The following is a 22,480-nucleotide window of genomic DNA, read 5'->3' on the forward strand; positions in this document are numbered from 1 at the left end:
GTAGCTAGTAAGTGCCAGGCCCTGTGTTAAGCACTGAGCATGCAAAGAAAGGCAAAAGATGTCTGTCCTCAAATCTCATGGGGAAAACCATATGCAAATGTAGAAATTGAAGATAATCAGCATAGGGAAGGCATTAGCTATAAAGGGGTATCTGAAATGTTGAACCCAAACATAAAGCTATTTCAAAATTCAAAATGATTATATAAAACAAAACATCTGAGCAAAAGTAAGAAAACATCATTACCATGAACATCTCTGATGACATTTTGTATCCTAGTATCCAGCTGTTTTGCATTTTGATTTGTCTGAGCAACAGTGTTATATAATGTCTGGGCTTTCCTTGAATTTATTTGAACCTGTATAGAAATTCAAACAATTAAAAGTAATTAAATTGATTGATGGTAAACATTCTAAACTATTTCATTAATCAATAAAAAACATTTATTAAGCACTTATTAAAGGAATTTAAATCCTAATAAAGGAGACAATCAATATGTAAATATAAGTCTTACACAGAATAAATGGAAGATAACTTAAAGGAGGAAAGTATCAGCAGTTAGAAAGACTAAAAAGTGCCTCTTGTAGAAAGTGGTATTAGAACTGAGTCATGAGAGCAACCAAGAATTCTAAAGAGTTGGCTGTAAAAATTTAGAGCATTTAAGAGTCACAAAGCTGAAACTGTAGTTCTTTTCCTTTCGCCTAGCAGGATATAAATGCTTATTTGGCTCTATTTTATGTGGGTAGAAGAGAATAATGTACAAGAAGACAGGAAAGGTAGGAAAGTGACCAGATTGTGAAACATTCCAAATTTAGAACCATGTAATTACTTTAAAAAGAGAATCCTCCAGTTACATGTAAAACAATTTTTTTATATTTGTTTTAAATTTTTTTTTTCCTGGATTTTCCTCCTTCATCCCCTTTCCCACCTCACACTGAGAAGGCCCACATGAAGCTGGGCAAAACATTTCTATAAAATTTGAAAACATAGCTCTTTTCCCCTCCCCCAAAAAAACCCTAAAGAAAAAAAGAAAGTAAAAAAAAAAAAAAAGTATGCTTCAGTCTATATTCAGACATAATCAGTTCTTTCTCTGGGTTTGGATAGAATTTTTCAGTATAAGTCCTTCAGAGTAAGCAAAGAAATTACTCTAAATATTGCCTATATACATTACCTTTTCATGTAAGGTTTCAAAATCCTGATTCAGACTGTTAAGGTTTTTTTCCAGGGCATCTACTTTTGATCCATGACTTGAAATAGCAGACTGGTAGTTGAGCAAATGATTCTGAAAATAAAGCAAAGTTAAACTTCCCTGTTAAATAAGAAGTCAAGGCCCAGACAACCTGTTTTTACTATAGATTCATTTTAAACTATCAGCATTAATTTTATAAAATCGGTATGATTCCTCTTTTTAAAAAAATATTTGTTACTAATTCAAAAATATTTTTGAGTTCCAAATTCTTTCCCTTTATTCTCTCTCCCACCTACTGAGAAGAATGGCAGGATAGTTTTTTTTTTAAAACATTATTATTTATTTTTAACTTTAAAAAATTCAGTTCAAAATGTTCTCCCTTCTTCCTTCCCTCACTTCTCCCACCCCCTGATTAGAAAAATATAAATGTTTCTTGCAAAGACATGATACCAGTCATGTTCTCAATATCAACAAGGATCTGGTTCTAAAATAAGGTAGGTGGGGGAAATAGACCAAGGGTCTATTGAGGTTTGAGTTTTTCAAAGAGATGGCTAACCTGGAAGTAAAGATGCTGGAATTTTTTCATTCTTAAATATGCTAATGAGAAAGGAGCTAATGACCCCTATTGCTAATACTATTTGAATTAGCAAAAAATTGCTAATACTATTTGAAATGTCAGAGCTACAAGTTTAAAGATGATCTAGTCCAGGGGTATCCTGGTAGGACATCTGCTTTTAGAGAGAGAACTATGGAGAATGAATATAAAACAACACATACTATCTTAAATATGCTAATGAGAAATGAGTTAATAACTTTACTATTCCTCAAATGACAGGAATACCTCCCTCACTATCAAGCCTAAACTCAAAACCTCTCCAGCTTGTATAGAGCTTGTATGGAGCTGTATAGAACAGCGTTTATAGTCTGCTGGCACCAAAATCAAGAACCCCCATGCCAGGAAGATGCCTTGAATTGTTTCTATAAGGTCTCCTCTTCAACACTTTCCCATGAAAAATCAAGGTGAACTTCCTATGATCCTAACTGATTCTGGAGATGTCAGGAAAAATCCCTTCTCCTAGAGATCATTCCTCTAAAAGAAATCTATCTTGTCTTGGATATAAAATTGCATTTCAGATGTGTCAAACTTTGTTGAAAACGATGGCTCTTTAGGAATAAAAAGTATACAAATTCCTCACATTAAAACTAAGTAAATTAGCAACTTTTCCCGAGTTTCTTCTCAATCCTGACTATTCCTTCTTTTCTGGTGCAGACTATAGTTCCTAATACTGTGACATACAGGAAATTTACATCATTGTATCTATATCTATATATATCCCCCAAGTGGCAGACTTCCTAGGAGTTTCAAAATACCAATCTTTTTTTTAGATAGATAAAAATAATATTTTATTTTCCCAAAATTACACATAAAAACAATGTTAACATTCATTTAAAAAAAATTTGAGTTCCAAATTCTTTCAGTCCTTCCTCCCCTGTTCTCTTCCTGAGATGGTAAGCAAATTTTATATGGGTTATATGTGTACAATTACAAAATATACAAAACATCAGTATTGCAAAAAGTAGTTGTTGTGTTCTACACTCTACCAATAAGACAGTAATTGTCATTTCTGTGCATGTAAATAAGCCCAGAGGTATTAGATGATTTTCTTAGGACCATGTAAGGAAAAGTCATATATTTGAATTTAGAAATTCTTGATGAAGAATATGCCTTTAATGAAAACTCGCTAATTCAGAGCCTTATTTTCTCTTGTATAATATGGAAATTACTTTCAACTTTGGGAATAATTGCATAGAAAATAGCTTCCCCTGGTAATTAAAATTCTTTAAACATCAGATTAACTTTTCATCATTTTCAAGTTCCCTATAAAGTAGAAGCTCAATAAATGTTAGCTGGCTGACTGATGATATTGAACAACTGACTGAATGAATCAAAGATTAGCAGTGAAAATTCAAAATAGTGAGGCTCATGTCTCCTACTCCATCCTACAAATAACACTACATTTTGGATATGGAGTGAGTGGAATATGCCCTAACCTAAACTAAATTCACTTTCTTTCAAAGTTCTCTCTCCTTATTTAAAAGTTCTTACCCTCAGGTCTTTGGTCTGGGTTTCCAAGCGCTTCATTTGCTCCAGAGTGGCGGCACTTGCAGTAGTACTCTGGAGCTGTGATTTGACCAGTCGAAGCTCATCGTTCATCTTTTCCAGGTCCTTCAGGAGAGTCATCACACAGCTGTCACAGTCTATACAAAGACCACAAACAAAGGAAAACAATGATGCTGGAGGAGGTTGGGGTCAAAAATCACAAGAATGGAAAGGACGTGCACAGGTGGTTAAGCTCATTTCATGTTTTCTATATTAGAACTAAAGCAATACACTTGGGCTTCTTTGTGGGAACATGGGTTCCTAACCCAGGAAGATAACACAGTAGTCATTTCTAATAGGAAAGGTCGCTCTTCCATCTTTGATCATTTGAATGGAGGGGGAATTAGTATTCTCCTAGCAACATGCCTATAGCAATGCTAATACCTCAAATAAATATACCAGCACTGGGAAATGTAGGATTATAGCACAATAATATCATAAATTTTTCCATTTGTGACTCCTTTTTGCCTAAGAAATTTTTACATGACCCTGGGCATAGAAATTTATAAAATATATACAAATCAAACATTTACTGATAATAAATCATAATTTTGTGACCCCTCACCTTCAGTTATGTGACCACATATGGGGTTTTGAATTATAGTTTAAGAATCTGGGACAAAAATCTTCCCATTTTATAGTTAAGAAAAGTGAGTTCTACAAAAATTAAGTGACTTGTCCAACAAAGGGCAAAGCATTTCTTTTCTCACCATCACATTCTTCAGGGCCTCCATCTTTGGGTTCTTGATTAATACAATCTGAAATTGGAATATTCAGGAATTCAGAAGTCAAAATAAACAGAAAAGACATTATGTAATAGTTTACAATTTAACCTTTATGTTTTGATTTTACTTCTGGAAAAGGTAAACTGGGGAAATTATCTTTATTGTCATTCTTCCTGGGTCTGTCCATTTCTTTCCATTACCAAAACTATAGATCAGATGCTGCTTTTATTAATTTCTCTTGTGGAAGCCTCCACCTCAGCCTCCCTTGCCTCTAGTTTCAGTCATACAACACAGCAGGGGTCACTGAGTCATTCAAGTTCCTCAAATGTCATTCTGATTATATAAATGTTCTCTCCTGGAATCTCTCTCTCCAATTGCCATCACACCAAATTAAGACTCCAGATTCACCATTTTGAGGTTCGTTACCTCATCTGTGTCCTTTTCCCAAATGTTCACTTTTTTATTCTATAGCTTGTCTCACATCAAGGATTCTTCCTTCTAGCTAGGAGAGGAGTGATCCCTTGGACATCCCTCACTGCATCCCATCTCTATTCTATGCCATTTGTCATTCTGGTAGGCTTTATACAGGGAAGGGATTGTGATGGTCACTTAGCTTTACCCCTTAATTTATTGATGAGGAAACTCAATCCCCCCCCTCAAAATTAAGTAAACTGCACAACTTTATATAGAAAGAAAGTAAGGAAAGTTGGAGGTTTTCTGCCTCCATTATCTGGAGGAATCAATGCTCTGAACTTATAAGTCATCATTAAGGAACATGGCTCAATAAGTCTACCACTGTTCTTTCTACTATGCCCTTTCTCTTAAAACACTTTTTTTCTGCTACCTGGAATATTTCTTTACTCTTTTCTAAGAAAAAAAATCCAACAGACTTCCTAGAATTCTGCATTAGAACCTATTCTCTGAAACCTTTCTAGATAAACTTCATCTGGCTATATAGACACTTCTGTCCTGACCCTCTTCTTCCTCTTTCTCAGCATTCCAAATACTTAGTCTTTTAAAAATTGCTGTACATCTTTGGATAGCTATGTGTTCATAGGTTTCCAGTCAGTCGATTAACATTTTTGAAGTGCCTACCATAAAATGCCTTTATACTAATACTTTATATTAATCTCTGGGAGCATGAAAAGAAGTAAGAGTCAAAGTCTTCCCTCAAAGAATTCACAATCTAAAGGAGGAGACAAGAAGTAAATATTTACAAACATGCTCTGTACAAAGTAAATAGGAGATAATTAACAGAGGGAAGGCACTGGAATTAAAATGGGATGGGAAAGGCTTCCTGTAAAAACTGGGACTTAAGGACACCAGGGAAGCCCGAAGACAGAGATGAGGAAGGAACACATTCTAGAAATGAAGAAATGGCTGAATACAATATTTGGAGTTCAGAGATTGGATGTCTTATTCAAGGAACAACAAAGGTCTGGTTGGAAAAGTATATTACAGGAAGTAAGGTAAAAGAAGACTGGAAAGGTAGAAGGGGACAGAGGATGAAGGGCTTTGAATTCCAGAGGATTTTTGCATTTGATCTTGGAGATTAAGTGGAGCCACTGAGGTCTGTGGAGTAGGATGGTGACATGTTCAGACCTTGGCTTTAGAAAAATCACTTTGGCGGCTAAATGGAGGGTGGATCAGAGAGGAAGTTTGAATCAGGCTCTTCAAATAGTCCAAGCACCAGAATGGTGCAGTATCAGAGGAGGAAAAGAACCATATCTGAGATATGTAACAAAGGAGAAATCAATGGGCCTTGGTTACAGATTGGATATTGGGGGTGAGAGAGAATGAGGAGTAGAGCTTATAAGCTTGAGGGATTAAGAGGATGAGTTGCCCTCCACGATAATAAGGACATTTCAAAATGAGGAGTGTCAGGTGAAAAAATAATAAATTTAGGTGTATACATAGTATTTTTACTCTTTTTGTTGTTGTTTGTTTGCATTTTGTTTTCTTTCTCATTTTTTTCCTTTTTGATCTGATTTTTCTTGTGCAATATGATGATTGTGAAAATATGTATAGAAGAATTGCATGTTTAACATATATTAGATTACTTATCATCTAGGGAAGAAGTAAGGGAATGGAGGGAAAAATTGTGAACATAAGATTTTGTAAGGGTTAATGTTCAAAATTATCTATGCACATGTTTTGAAAATAAAAAACTTCAACAACAATACTATATGATGATCAATTCTGACGGACGTGACCCTCTTCAGCAATGAGATGAACCAAATCAGTTCCAATAGAGCAGTAATGAACTGAACCAGCTACATCCAGGGAAAGAACTCTGGGAGATGATTAAGAACCATTACATTGAATTCCCAATCCCTATATTTTTGCCCACCTGCATGTTGGATTTCCTTCACAGGCTAATTGTACAATATTTCAGAGTCCAATTCTTTTTATATAGCAAAACAATGGCTTGGACATGTATACTTATTTTGTATTTAATTTATACTTTAACATATTTAACATGTATTGGTCATCCTCCCATCTAGGGGAGGGGGTGGAGGGAAGAAGGGGAAAAATTGAAACAAAAGGTTTGGCAATTGTCAATGCTGTAAAATTATCCATGCATATAACTTGTAAATAAAAAGCTATTAAATTTTTTTTAAATGAAAATAAAGAGCTTTAATAATAAAAATTAAAAAACCCAAAATAAAACAAAATAATAATTTAGTGCTAGATATGTTGAGTCTCCTGGCCATCCAATTCAAAATGTCTGAAAGGCAATTGAAGATGTGAGACTGAGAATGAGATTGGCAGAGGGATTATGGCAGAATAGGGATTATCAAATACAAATAGGTTGCCTTTGCAAGTATTTGTCCAAGGTCATGCAGGCCAGAATAGGTCTCACTTGCTTCAAGGCCAGCTGTCTATTAGCAATGCTACATTTATATAAAGATGTTGATTATGATAATAGGTGTTCATAATCTTATCCACTACTGGAGCTGTCCTAAAAATACTTTCTGTGAACATAGAGAATGGGCACTTGCATCTTATTTTTATTCAATAAGCAATCTCCAAAATAAGAAATACAAAAGAATAGTAGGACAGTGATTTCTCTCAATACTAATATTACCTAAAACTTCATTAAATGGTAAGAATAACATAACAATAGTAATAACTATATTTAAATATTATTTTTAAGTTTGTAAAGTACTTGTGGATATAATTTAGAGATGCTACATTTAACTCACTAATAAATTTAATTTAATAAATTAATTTAATAAATTTCTGCAAAGGCAACTTATTTGAGTTTGATAAAACCTCTTTCTTTAGGGATATTATAAATCCTAATTATTTTAGAAACTTCATCAAACTATAATACTTTGGAAAAGTATTTAAGCAATGCTTATTTATGCAGCAGATGCAAATTTATGGCTCTGAGATTTTTTTTTCCTGTAACCCAGTTAATTAACATCCAATTGCCAAATTTCAATTGTATATTTATATGCATGTATAGGTTATCATGTTAAATATATAATAACAGAACCATGAGACTAGAATGTAACATATTATGAAAGAATATTTCTTCAAAAAAAGGGGGCTTCAGCCTATTATGGCTACAGCTGAATCTTTTGGAGATTGGTTATCTCTTGCTTTACTTACGCCATAAAAAAATCTATCCCAATTACAAATAGTATTTAGGAAAGTCATTAAGACCAGGGGTCCTCAAACTTTTTAAATAGGGGGCCAGTTCACTGTCCCTCAGACTGTTGGAGGGCCGGACTATAGTAAAAACAAAAACTTTATTTTGTGGGCCTTTAAATAAAGAAACTTCATAGCCCTGGGTGAGGGGACTAAACGTCCTCAGCTGCCGCATCTGGCCCGTGGGCCATAGTTTGAGGACCCCTGATTAACACTTTAGAAGAGGGGAATCACTTGTCAATTGGGAGATCATGTACTTTGCAGTTAACACATATTTTAAAGAAAATTTTGCCTTGGATCCAGAATGTAATTTTGCATCACCCTGAAAAGGAAACATCAAACAACATTTATGGATAAGTGGGTCAATTTTACCTCCAGTCAGTGGATCACAGTTGATTAATTGGCCATTATTATTGCAATTGCATGGTTGGCAACTACCTCCAAATTTCTGGGGATTCCCAAAATATCCTGGTGCACATCTACATGAAAAAAAAAAGACAAACATAATAAACATCAATACTGCATGGGTCTTTATGCCATTATAAATTAAAAATCTTTTTATCTATTCCAAACATTTTGGACAACTCCTATGGTCAATGATGGAGCTCCTCTAAACCTCTGGAAGATGATGACGGTAACAAGAAGAGAGCTTGCATAAAAGGTGTAGTGATCTTTCCCAACTACAGGGGCATCATGGTTAATTTTCAGTTGTGTATCTTCAGCACCCAACACAGTACCTAAAAATATTTTTTAAAATGAATTGAGGGATATCTTGCCCATCAAGTTCTAAAGTGAATGTGGAACCTAAAAATAAGGTCATCAAATGTAAAGGGTCACAGTCAGTGGGGAAACTTTGGGTGAGGTTTAAGACCCCTTAGCCCAGAGGGAACCTGCTGACAATGTCTGGTTTGGCTCTCCATCTCCCCTAAGGCTCTCAGCATTCCTGAGAAGTCAGGGGGCGGTGACAACCTGTGTTGAAATTGAAGCAGAGTGATAGCAGGTGGAAGAATGATACCAGGTGGCAAACTACATAGCAATTTGTTTATGTGGTCCTACATGCTCAGAGTTGTTTTTTATTACATTATAAAAAGGGGAAAGCCCTTGAAATAAACGGACTCCATTTTTCCACCATACTTGGGAATCCTGTCTCATCACTTCTCCACTAGGAAGGAATATTTTAATTACCCTGGTGTGGGGGCTTTAGAAAGCAATGATATGTTTTGTCACCCCAACTTGGGGACTCTAGAAAGCAGGACACAACAATGAGAGAACTCTAGTAAAAAGAAGAATAAGGAAAATAAACAACAGAACACATTATCCTGCAGTTATATGACATGACTTTAGAAATGCTAACATCAGCAATTAAGACAAGAGAAATAAAATAGAAATGAAGATAGAAGGTAGAAATAAAGATAGAAAAAAAAAAGGGACAGGTCATCCCTATTTGATGATAGCATGATATTTTATGTAAGTTGCTAGGGAGTCAGCAAAGAATCCATTTGAATAATTAATAAATTCAATAAAGGTTTAGGCAACAAAGTGAACCCACAAAAATCTACAGCATTTCTGAATGGCAATTACAAAAGCCAGAAGGCCCATGATAGAAGGGAAAAATTCCATTCAGAATAACTTCAGAGGCATAAAATAAGCAATTTACCAAAGAAGTTCATCAAAAAAACATTATTAAGAAAAGGAGATGGGGCATACAAGATGTGCTAAAATTGACAGATTTTGACAAAGATTAGAAATGGGGGTTGAGACAGTGGGAAGTCAAGAAGAATACCAAGGTTGTGAGCCTGGGTGAGTGGGTAAATGGTGGTATCCTCAACACTTCCAAGGTAGTGAGTTCAGTTTTAGACATGTTGGTTTTAAGATGTCTATCTTAAACATTCAGCTCAAAATGACTAATAGGTAGTTGGAGATCTGATTCTGGAGATTAGGAGAGAGATTACACTTGGATAAACAGATCTGGGAATCATCAGCAGAGAGATGATAATAGAATCCATGGATGCTGATGAGATTACTAAGTGAAATAGTGCAGAAGTAACTGAGAAGACAATTCAAGATCAAAGCACATGAAATACTTGTAGAAATAAATTATAAAACAGTCTTAAAAGAAATAAAGAACAACTTAAAGAGCTGGAGAAATATTCAGGACACATCATCCTGACATAATAAAAAGGATAATATTACCAACATTAATTTACATAGTGTTATACTAATCAAACTATCAAAGGGATTTGAAAGACCTAGACAAAATTCATTTGGAAGAACAAAGGATCACATTTATAAGGTTAGGTATGAAAATATGAAGTAATGAAAAATGGTGGGAAAGGAATGGGAGGTTGGGAGGAAGATTAGTACTTCTAGACCTTAAACAACATTATTAAGTGGTAATCATAAAAAAAAATCCTTGGTACTGGTTAAAAAAATAGAAAAAGTTGACAAATAGGACAAATTAGACAAGGAAGAATCACAAATAACTGACTTCACAAATAAACTCAGATATAAATTATCTAATTACCTACATGTTCATATTATAAACTACCTAAATTAGCAGCATTACCCTTTGACAAGAATTGCTGGAAAAAACTGGAAAGCAGTCTGGCAAAAATGAGAATTAAATCAATATCTTATGTCATAAAGCACAATAAATTAAAAATAGAAGTGAGCTGAATATGAAATATGTACCATAAAAGAGAATAATCCATTACTAGATGTATGTTCCCAGAGGTCAGAAATAAGATGAAAGGGCCCATATCTACCAAAATATTTATAGCAGTATTTTCTGTGGTATCAAAGAATTAGAGATTGTGGAATGGCTAAATAAAATATGGTACACAAATGTAATGGAATATTATTGTTCTATCATATGAATATAATGAAACAGAGAAATATGGAAAGGCAGACAGATGCAAAATGAATTAGGCAAAAATTTGTATAAAATATTGCAACAGTGTAAATGAAAAGAATGAAAACAATAACAAAATAATCAAAATTGAATGATATAAAATTTTAAAGACTAACTTTGGCTTGAAAGAAGAGATATGAGAAAATATGTCAACTTCTTTGAAGAGGTGGGGAATAACTCCCTATATAATGTCAGCCTTTTTCAAGGTGTTAACTAAGTTTGCTGGATTTTTTCTTTCTTCTTTTTTACTATTTATAATAAGGAATGACTCTTTAGGATGGGAAAGGAGAAAGAATATAATGGGAAAGTGTTCATCATGTCAGAGCAAAAGATATCAATAAAAGTCTATTTTAAAAATACAATGAAGCAAGGTAGGCAGGGATGGCCTTTTTTCCTTTATGAAATGAAAATCAAGTCAAATAACACACTCATAATATGCAGTAGAATTTAGTGGTGATGGGGATCCTGATTTCCTAATTGTGATTTTAACCTTTCAAATCTAAGTCTTCTCTGTTTGGCTAGAAGCAAAGTATCAATTTGTTCCCAATATTTAAGTTTTGTAAGAAATTATAGCAAAGACATAGTCTGAAGTATCAAATTTCGATGAGGAAATGATAGGCTCAACTTGCATATTAATAAATTTCAGAAAACCAGTGGGGAATCGAAAATTTTATTCTTAAAACTATGAAGGAAAATGAATTCCAAAAAAGAGTCAGAAGTTGATTTCCAGAATCCTGGATCAATATTTTAGGTATTCAAAAAAAAATATTTTAGGTATTGTATAGGAACATTGCAAGGAAAGTATACTTTAAAGCACAATTTAAAGCCATATGATAATATAATTATTATTACTCAACAGACTATATTGCACAGAATATCTATGTTCTAAAATATTTTATTTTTAGATATCTTTCCCACCCACATTCTCTACATAAAGATTTACATAATAACAGATTGCCTCTTTTTCAGAGTCCATAAATATTCAGAGAAGTTGGATGTCACATCCCTGTATATATACCCAAGTCATTAACACCCAAATTATAAAAGTATTTCATGACATTCTTCCTCTCTAATCATAGCAGGTAAATACAATGGCTAGCAATAAAATGTCTTGATTTTATTGATGCCCTTGGCGTAGAAAATACCAGAACAAGAGAAAATGCTTGGAGTGGGCAAGTGGTTTAGGGTTGCTGGTGCTATGGGAGGGACAATAAGATAATGTGTGAAAAATGATGAGCAAATTATATTAGTAGGATATTTATCAGCTATTTGAGGAAGAAAACTTGAAAATGGATAATAATATAATTTTCACTTTTGAAAGTCTTGGAAGTAACAAAGTAGTGAAAATATAAAAAGAGTTTATTAAGAATGACTCTTTCTGAATCAGGTGCCTGCTAGCCAGAGGAGCTCATCATGTCAGTCTCTGATTTTCATTTCTTTGGTCATGACAAATGACAGCAGGAATTTAATTAGAAGGAGTTTCAGAGGTGTTAGATCCTGAAATCTTTTTTAAAGATGTAAGAAGACAAGTGGAACAAATGTCTTAAATGAGAAGGAGAAAGCAGAAGGGTTTTCGGTTACAATCCATGATGAAGTCCCAGCTTTTTAGCTTGGGCCCTTGAGGACTTTCCTATTTTATCCCCATGCTAACTTTCCAAACTTTTCCCTTGTTACCCCACTTTTCCCAATGTTACTCCACATTGGAGTGTGGAAATCCACACTCCAATCAGAACAGACTATTCATGTCCTCAAAACATGTGTCTGTGCCTGTGATCAGATGGACTCTCCCACCTAGAAGAATATCACTTTTTTTCCTCCTTGTAACCTATTTTGTGTCTCTCCCTTCCCCGTCCTAAGTAGAATGTAAGCTCCTTGAGGATAGGGTCTCTTTTCCACTTTTTCCTAGCATGGTACCTGGCACATAAAAGGTACTAGAAGAATCCTTCCTTCCTGAATTGCAGAACCTTAACCCCATCTTGGTGAAGTTGTATTTCCAGTGCCTTCTCTATCCTATGACAGGCTCCCCTTTCTCAGAGCTCCCACAAAGAATTTATGTCCATTGTTTCTGAGCCACCCATCTGGTACTCATCATGCTCCTCATGCTACAGCTAGCTTTCCAAGGGCACAGGTCCTGGCTTCTCAACCAATCAGCTCCTTCAGAGCAAGGACCATGTCTTGTCCCTATTTCTACTCTTCCCCTTGCCTTGAGTAGCACCTTTATACATGCAAGGTGTTCAACGCATGTTTGAAGATAAGACATGAAAAGGAATAGGAACAAATTTCTTTGCTTTTCAAATCCCCAAGGCTTAAATCACCTGCACTGTATAGTTCTATCCATTACCTGAGTGTGTATAATTTCCAAATGTGAGAAATATTCAGAAAATGAGAAAGAGGAAAAATTGCATGATTATGAAGTAAGCACTCTTGTATTTGCTCAACAGGCTAGAAAAGCACCTGGGAGGAAGGCAGCAGCAGCAGCAACAGTCCCTGATGAGGGCTGGAACACCCTGAAGGCAGGTGGTGTTCCTGCTGCTGGCCACCAGCAGGGAGAGAAGACACTGACCTTTCACACTGGACTCCCACGTAGCCAGGTTTGCAGGAACATTTCACATTTCCCCCATTCACGACACAGCCAGTAGCAAAACTAGAATAATAAAGGGGAGAGTAGGGAGAAAGGAGAAAGAGCCTTATTCCAAGCCCAAGGCAGTGCATTTTCTGTTCCCTAGTTTACAAAGATATTCTGATGATTTAAATTAAATGAAAATCAAAATCACAGCCCTCTTTGTGTAAATTACATTTTGGCATTCCTATTAGTTCTTAGTATAAATGATTCATTTCAGCTATCACTGGGGTAAAACCTGGCTGAATGCTTTGGGACTTTCTCTATACCCATATTTGGCCCATATTGAAATATATTCCCTCCCTTGAGATAGGACAAAGTAGCTTATTCTAGGAAAGAATGATTAGTACAATTTTTTTTTCCACCCAGGAATAATAATGGAGGAATGAAACAAGTCTAGGCAGAAAAGGTGCAGAGAATTCTAGCTTTAAAAGAAAAACAGCTCCTCCCATTTATTCAAATTCTTCTGTGTTGAACACGTTTGCACCCACCCTGGAAAGAATCTCCTGAGGGTGTCAGGCCTAAGTTAGACCTTCATATAAAGAAATAAACCTTTAAACTCACTTCCTGAGCCAAACTGTTCACTATAACATCAAGATGATTTCATCCTGAATGGTGGAATTTTTAGTTCTATCTGGTGATTTATTTAGGAAAGAACTTTTTCTAGAAATTAAAGACACTACTAAAAAAAAAAAAACCTAACCTTATGAAACTGTCATGTCTGCCTACTGAACACAAAGCTCTCATAAGCTCAAACACTGAAGTAACACAATCCATCATTTCATTGGTTAAGGCACTGGCCACATTGGGAAATCTCTTTTGGTGTAGTTGATCAATACAGAGTTATGTCTTTAATAAGATTAATAGGGCTTGTCAGTACACTTAATACTGCTGGAAAGAGTTAGGTAAAATAGTTATAGGAGGCCTCAGGCAAGGTTCAGGAGAGCTATTAGAGCTTTATCTGCTTTGAAGCTAGACTGGTATTGGAAATCTTGCTGCAAAGGATATAAACCATGACTCCAGAAGATTGAAGATGAAATGTGTCAGCCTATGCCTGACAGAGAGGGCACAGCCTTAAACTACAGAAGGAGTTATACTATTTTGGACACTGCCAAGGCAGGACTTTATTTTGCTAGATTGTATATATTTAAGGCACCTGGATGGTGCAGGGCACTGAATGCCAAGCCTAGAGTCAAGAAAACAGAGTTCTGGTCTCAGAAACTTACTCTCTGTGTGACTCTGGGCAAGTCACTTAGTTCTGTTTGCCTCCCTTTGAGCTGGAGAAGGAAATGGCAAACTGCTTCAGTATTTTTGCCAAGAAAACCCTAAATGGGGTCATGAAGAATTGGATATGATTGAAACAATTGAATATGCATATTTGGTTCCAGGCCTAAGCCAAATAAACTTCCAAACTTGCCTCCTGAGCCAAATTGTACACTCATTTGCAATGAGGGTTTTCTTTAACAATTCTTTTCCTTCCTTCCTTCCTTCCCTTCCTTCCTTCCTTCCTTCCTTCCCTTCCTTCCTTCTTTTCCTTCATTCCTTCCCCTCCTTCCTTCCCTTCCTTCCTTCCTTCTTTTCCTTCCTTCCTTCCCCTCCTTCCTTCCCTTCCTTCCTTCCTTCCTTCCATCCATCCAACCATCTATTTTTCCTTCCTTCCTTTCTCTTTCTTCCTTGTTCAAGAAGATGGGGACAATGAGAGGAAGAAATAAATGCTTGTCAAAATAAATAAATAGTTGAAAAAAAAGTCTTGTTATGTACTGTTCTTTAGCATCTGTTCACGTCTTTACAAATGAAGTAACTTAATTATGTAGACTTATAGAGTTTGTATTAAATGCATTAATTTAAAAGAAGGATATAAATTTTAATTTCAGATCCACTTGGGATACATTATTGGTGACAATCTAAAGTTTAACCACCTTTCCTGGAGCAAGAGATAATTTTAAATAGACTGTGCTATTTTTATTGAGTTGACACATTTTACTGATTATTAAATTATTTTCTGTCTCAACCAATTAGGTTTTTTTTTCCCATTTCTCTGACTGAACTTTCCTAGATGCTTCACTGAACATATAATAATAAAAAAAGACTAGCAAGAGCTAAACAAAAAGAGAACTTGGGTTCCTTCTTGTTCTAGATCATATAGTACCTGTTTGTATGAGGGCATGGGCAGACCTGACAGGAACCTTGGAGGGCGTCTCCATAGTAACCTTCTTTACATCTCTCACAGTTTGCACCAGCAGTGTTATGTTGACAATTCTGGGGAACAGAACAAACAGTACAATTAAAAGCAGCCCTTTGTGTTTATTTTATATGATACTATTGTTATCATTAAAACTATCTTCTCCTAGTCGCCTAGTATTTATTATGGGAAGAACACGGATTAGGGCATCAAAGGGTCTGAACTCAAACCCTTTCTTTGATATGTGACCTTACATATGTCACTGAACCTCAATTTCTTGATTTATAAAATAAAGGGACTAGATGAGATAGTCCCTGCAACCCCCTGCAACTCTGGCTCTTTGACTTGATGATTATTCAAATAATTATAATTAATTTATTCTAGCTCTATAATAGGAATTTTTAAACTGAGGTCTATGAACTTGGGTACATACACATGTGTACACACATGTATGTTTGCAATACACCTGTGTATATGCACATGTGTGTATATACATATACATAGTGTACTCCATATACTGTATACACACACAACCATACTCCAATATAATGCTTTTTATAATTCTAAATATTAATTTTATTCATTTAAAAATGTTGTTCTGAAAAGGAGGTTCACCAGAATTCCAAAGGAGTCCACAACTCCCAAAAAATATAAGACCCTTGCCTTTAAGGTTATATCAGTTAATTACAGTTAATATTAACCTTCAAATAGCTTTAACTATCAGAAAATCAAGAAGATTCCTCTTCCTGAATTCAAATCTGGCCTTAGACATTTACTAGGTGTGTGACTCTGGACAAATCCCTCAATCCTGCTTGCCTCAATTTCTTCATCTGTAAAATGATCTAGAGAAAGAAATGGCAAATAACTGCAAGATCTTTACCAAGATAACCTCAAATGGGGTCACAGAATCCCATATGACTGAAATGATTTAACAGCAACAATGATAATGACTAGTAACTTTTGTTTTTCTTTAGAAGACTCTGTTCTAATCATATTTGAGATTAGAAGAGTTCATGTATGTGTGGATATGTAATGTATACACATATGTGTGTGTGTATATAGTGCATATCTATCAGTAAATTTTTTGTGTCTCACATTTTTATGTAAAAGCTTTGTAAAGTTGATTACTACGTGACCTTTTTTTGTACAGTTCATTTTAGTCTGAACCCAGTAAAGACTGAAGTATTTTAATGTACCTTTTGAAAACTACGTTTAATATGTGGAACTTGTTAGAACAAGTGGGAAATTGAATGGAATGTTGCTATTTGAAACAAAACCAACCTTTTTGCATACAGATTTCCCAAAGAAGCACAAAATTAATGTTATAATCATCTTCTGAATAGTAATTTAATATTCAAATATTATGAAAACTCAATTATTTTACTTTCAAAATTGCCTTGTAAAATGTGAGGGAGGTTTGCTACAATGGAAAGAACACTGAATTTGGAAACACATATCTCTGATAGGGCTTCAGATTTGAGTTTCATGGCTAAGAATTCTTCTTGGGCACTTTGCCTTTCTAATTCTCAATTTTCTTATCTGAAACACAGGAAGGCTGAATTAGATGGTCGCCATGGTCTCTTCCAACTTTGTAATAATCCATGTTTCAATTAAGAGTAATTAAAATGCACAGATGGTTTCATTTTGTGACACAGAAGTCCACCAAGAACAGAGCCTGAGCATTTGTGTAGGATTTGACACCTTTGGGCTTACTTTATTTCAACATTAATTCTTCCATTTCCTTTTAAAGTTATTCTCTCAGATATTCTGGATATTTTCTCTAGGAAAAACTGTTAAAATGTATAAAAATACCTTGGAAAAGTCCACTTGACATATAATATTATCATGTAGAAATGTATACATCTTAATTATTTTGTACATAATTAGGACAAAATAACTCCTGATTAAGAACAACCTGTAGTAGTCTCCAAAGTATTGCCTAAAGGGGCAATACTTGAATAGGAATCTTTTCTAAATGTAATATAAATTTTTGAGAAACATCTGAAAACAGTCTGGACAAAGCAATAGAAGATATCTCTGTCAAGCAGGATCATGGTGCTGATGGGGTATGAAGAAGATTTTTCTCTTCAATCTTGAACTGTGCTTGTTTAGTAACTCATATGAGCTACACACTATATTAATTGGCCATAAAAATTCAGAAATTTGCTGGATTGAGCAGAATATTAATAGGCTTTTTTCTTCTATTATCCCAAATGAAAATCAATTTAAAAGCAAAATTTCATGACAGTATTACACGAAATGGAGTTGGGCTTAGGAATTAGCAGTGGACTGCTTGTGATTTTTAGGATTCTAAAAAAATAAGGCCTGAATTCCATTGAACTTGTTATGGAAAGTGGCATCCACATCCAGAGATAGAACTATGGAGACTGAATGTGGATCAAAGCAAAGTATTTTCACTTTTTTGTTGTTATTATTGTTTTTTCTTTTCTTTCTCATGTTGTTTTCCCCTTTTGATCTGATTTTTTCTTGTACAACATGATGAATATGGAAATATGTTTAGAAAAATTGCACATGTTTAACCTATATTGGATTGCTTGCTGTCTTGGGGAAAGAGAGAGAAAAATTTGGAACACAAGGTTTTGCAAAGATGAATGTTGAAAACTATCTTTGCTTGTATTTGGAAAAATAAAATACTATTAAAAAATTTTAAAAAGGAAACTAATGCCTGAAAAGTCCTTCTTTGGAGATTAATTTCTTTGAGCATTCCTGCAACTTTTTTCAAAATGCAAACACCTCCTGAAAGATCATGGAATTTAGAGCTGGAAGAGGACATAGATATCATTCGCCTTCATCTTTTTAAGATGGGAAAACTGAGGGTCAGATGGATTGAGTGACTTACTTCATGTCATATACTCTGAATCTAACTTCTCTAATACTGGACAGAAGGTCTTTCCAATATTTTAATTTCAATATTCTCAGTTAACAAATATGTGCCCAGATATAAAAATCATACTTTTTTACTCATAACAAGTATTTAATGAATGTTTGTGGAATCAAATGTAGATGACAACTGAGAAAGGAACAAAGGGAAAAAAAGAAGGGAAGGGGGAAAGAGAAGAAGGTGATAGTGAAAAAGAAAGAAGAGAGAAATAGAGAAAAAGAAAGAAGGGAAAGGAAGGGAAGATAGAAACAAAAGGAGGAAGAGATGTACAGAAACAGAAACAGAAAGAAAGAGATAAAAAGATAGGGAAAAGGTAATGAACAACTCTTCTCATACTGGAACAGGGCCTCAGAATAAAATAACACTGGCTATTATTTCTCTTTGAAAGGAAAAAAGTTATTTCTGCACTCAGCAGTAGCTAGTCTGCTGCTGGGGACTCAAAGTTTCTCTTTTGAAATAACAATTTCTTTCCCAAGCAGTTTTTAAACATGCATGAAGAAGTGCCTTTGAGTTTAGAACAGAACAAAGAAACTTGTGAGGTGTCAGCTCATTTACATAGCAATCACCCAAAAAGTTCATCTAATATTCAGAAATTGCTTGATAGTTTTCTTTTTCTTTGACAATTCGGATTGCCTCAATTCACACTGGCAGAGTTACACTTGAAAATGGTACCAGTGCTAGATGAAAGTAAGCCTAATGGCAGCCCTTGGTTTATAATCTTATTGAGCTCTCCACTTTAAAAAGATCATTGAGGTCATGCAAGCCACAGGTATGAATAAAGCGATGGCTCTTTGGGAAAAGAAAGGGGGAGAGATATATTAGGAAATGTAAGTCATATAAAAACAAAAAAAGTCAATTAAAATTTTTAAATAAAAAAGAGTACATTGAGGCTAATCATCCTGCTTGACTAAACCAAATACCTATGATTGACTTTCTAATTCTATGCACTCTTCTAATAATTTAAAGGAAAAAAGGAAAACTCTTTGGTGTTTTCTGTACTTTTCAGTAGATGATATGACAGAAGAAATATCATAGTAACAAGATAAATTTTTAATATGAAAGTATTTTACTTATCATATGAAAAATATAGTACAGTCTAGAAAGAGAAAGCGCTATATTTGGAGCCTGAAGACTTGATTAGTATGGGATTTTTGACAAGTCACTTTATCAAACTATGGTTTTCTCATCTATGAAATGGGGATACTTGCACTACTAACCTCACAATATTGTTAGAAAAATGCATCATTAAATTTAAAATGCTATATAACTGAAACCTATTATTAATTATCATGTTGACATTGCTAATAGGAGTAAAATGATATATTATGATAAATTTCAGACTTTTAACTTATAATTTTCAAAAACTACAAGATAATCATTCTATCGGTCTCTTCATAGTAATTTCTTGTCCTAGCCTGTTCCATCTTGCAAGGAAAACAATCCCTGGGACATGTTGAATTGGTTCAACATCTCAGACTCAGGAACTCAAAACACTTGAATCAAAGTCTATGTATATTATATAACACAAAGGAAGCTAGTGCTAAAATAATGCATTTCATACGGAGTAGAAATTAACTGGGGACTTTTGTTCTAGAAGTTGTTTATCTTGCCCTTGCTGTTGATGTACTATTAATGTGACAGAGGGAGGAAAAGAAGGAAGCAAAATTTAGAAGTGGCTGCCATCAGGTTTTGGAGAAAAGATCTCTTTTGGGATTTCCAGCTAACAGTAAGCTAAGTCATTTAGCAAGGAGAGCTATTTAGATCCTTCTGCCACTTGAGCCTTAGACCAGGGTAGTAGTAGAAGGAACTGAGGGATCACAACATTTTTCCACCAGACCCCTGACCCCCACATAATAAAATAAAATGCCAATCACAAATCTAATTAAAGGAGCTGCAAGGGCAACTAAAAAGGGGTAAGGGTAGGGAAACAGTACAAGATAGCAATATACTTCCCAAAGGGTGCAGTGATGGAGTTCCACTTTACTTTGCTAATAGTGAAACTCATAGATTGTATTATATAAATCTCAAATCCTTTTTTAAAGCACCTATTGAATAGAGTTGTATGGCTGATTCATAGATTCATAGGTAGAAATAGAAGGACCCTCAGAGATCATCTAGACCAGAGGTGTCAAACTCCCAGCTCACTCAGGAGCACCACCCAAATGAGATTAAATCATATCTAGGAAATGTTCAACAAAAAAAATTTTAAGATATAATAAACCACAGATCATTTTAATTTGTGGTTTTCTCAGTGAATATGAAGCCAGCAGGAATCCTTTTTGTATCTGAATTTAACACCACTTATCTAGACCAATTTTATAAATAAGAAAACCGTGACCAAAAGAGATTGTAACGTAAAGTCACATAGGTAGTAAACATCAGATGCTAGGGCAGTTTTGTTCCTTTAGCATCATTCTGGAAAATGGAAATTTCTGATTAATTGCAGAGCAAGTAGAAATTAAATAACAAATTAATTCATTGGCTTATTTTTTTTTTGATAAGTACAGTTCTTTACAGTTTAAGGACTATAAAAGATAAAGAGGCATAATATATAGTGGGCAGACTTTGGAGTCAATAAAATTGGGTTCAAATTTTTCCCTCTGTCACATTCTAGCTGTGTGACCCTTGGCAGGTCTTATTGAGATGCCAGGGGCAATAAAAAGTTAAGTTATTGAAGAACTGCCACATGAATGAAAGGAATTTTCCACATACAGATGAAATCTTAACCTCAAGATTTTTTTAAGGATTATACATGGAAGTAGGAAGAAGGAAGAACTGACTGTAAAAGTTAAGAGCCAATAAATACCTATATTTCATAGTTCATAGAATTTAAAGCTAGAATGGTTCTTAGATAATAGCTAATCCCACCCCTCATTTTACAGATGAGAAAACTGAGACCAAAGGCATCTAGGTAACACAATGAATAGAGTGCCTTGCCTGAAGTCAAGAAGACTCATCTTTCTGAGTTCAAGTCTGACCCCAGACATTTATTAGCTGTATGACTGAGCAATCACTTAATCTTATTTGTCTCAATTTTCTCCTCTGTAAAATGATCTGGAGAAGGAAATGGCAAAGCAGTGTCTCTACCAAGAAAATCCCAAAAAGGGATCATGAAGATTCAGACATGACTTTTTAACAACTGAATAACAACAACATGGAAGTTAAGTGGTTTGCTCAAAATCACACAGTATATTACAAATATTACAAATCCTGCAAGGGCAGGATTTGAGACAAAGTTCTTTAAAGCCAAATTTGACATGTTTTCCATCGTTTTAATGTTTTGCTGTCTCTATGTACATGGCAATCTCTACTTTAAACTTGGAGAAAGATAGTTCCTTGTTCTTATTGTATTAGGAGGAAGAAAAATTAAATTACACAAAACCATTTACTTACAATACAGATCCCGGAGCCATCCTGGCAGCGATTTGAATGTCCATTACAATTGCAGGGAACACATCGTCCTGTATAGAAACCCTTGTTGTCCCGATAATATCCAGGACTACAACCCTTTTTAAAAGCAAAACAGAGAAAATGATTTTTAGAAAGTCATTATTTTTCTACGTTATTGCTTAAGAGAAATAAGCCTTCAGCCTTAAAAAGCAGCAGTTTTTTTTATCTACTTTTCTGTACATTTTTGGAAAGTTCCACTTGGAATTCTATTCTTTAAATTCTTTCTTGTTTTCATTTCATATGATTTCCCACTCCTCTGAATCTCTGCTTTACTGGTATATCCCATGAAAAGTTAATATCTATGAAAATATAGCCTTTGGTGAGTTGAAATGATAGGAAGAAGTGAATTTTATAGCAATAATATTAAAAATGAATGAAATGCTGAGAACTTACTGGGAAGCTAAATTTGGACTTAATAACTTCAAAAATTGTCTTTACAGACACCTCTCTCAGGGTTAAACTAAAGAAGAAAGGGTGGTTGGGGAGGCTAAGGATGGAAAGAGATGGGCTTACAGGAAAAGAAGTACTTCATGGAAAAAAGAAGAGAATATGAACTAACTTCTCAAGAATTCTCTAGTTAAGATTTCTTATGGGAATTTTTATCTGAATCTGGACACTTTCAAATTTAATGTGATATATATGTGTATAACATATTTATATTGATATTAATGCATATATACATATA

At 34.6% G+C, this 22,480-nt stretch overlaps 1 protein-coding gene across 3 annotated transcripts in view; it reads right to left on the reverse strand.

Annotated features, from left to right (window-relative positions):
• The window catches only part of LAMA3 (laminin subunit alpha 3), a 310,601-nt gene that overhangs the window by 45,481 nt on the left and 242,640 nt on the right, over window positions 1–22,480 (reverse strand). For all 3 annotated transcript variants that reach the window (XM_031946523.1, XM_031946522.1, XM_031946524.1), the window contains 8 exons: window positions 21,739–21,852; window positions 15,411–15,520; window positions 13,205–13,285; window positions 8,103–8,209; window positions 4,059–4,106; window positions 3,295–3,446; window positions 1,170–1,280; window positions 245–356 (listed from right to left, as the gene is read on the reverse strand). In XM_031946523.1, the coding sequence (XP_031802383.1) occupies window positions 245–356; window positions 1,170–1,280; window positions 3,295–3,446; window positions 4,059–4,106; window positions 8,103–8,209; window positions 13,205–13,285; window positions 15,411–15,520; window positions 21,739–21,852 (835 nt within the window). The remainder of the gene's footprint in view (window positions 1–244; window positions 357–1,169; window positions 1,281–3,294; window positions 3,447–4,058; window positions 4,107–8,102; window positions 8,210–13,204; window positions 13,286–15,410; window positions 15,521–21,738; window positions 21,853–22,480) is intronic.

The sequence above is a fragment of the Sarcophilus harrisii genome, chromosome 1 (assembly GCF_902635505.1).
Source record: "Sarcophilus harrisii chromosome 1, mSarHar1.11, whole genome shotgun sequence".
NCBI classification, from domain to species: domain Eukaryota; kingdom Metazoa; phylum Chordata; class Mammalia; order Dasyuromorphia; family Dasyuridae; genus Sarcophilus; species Sarcophilus harrisii.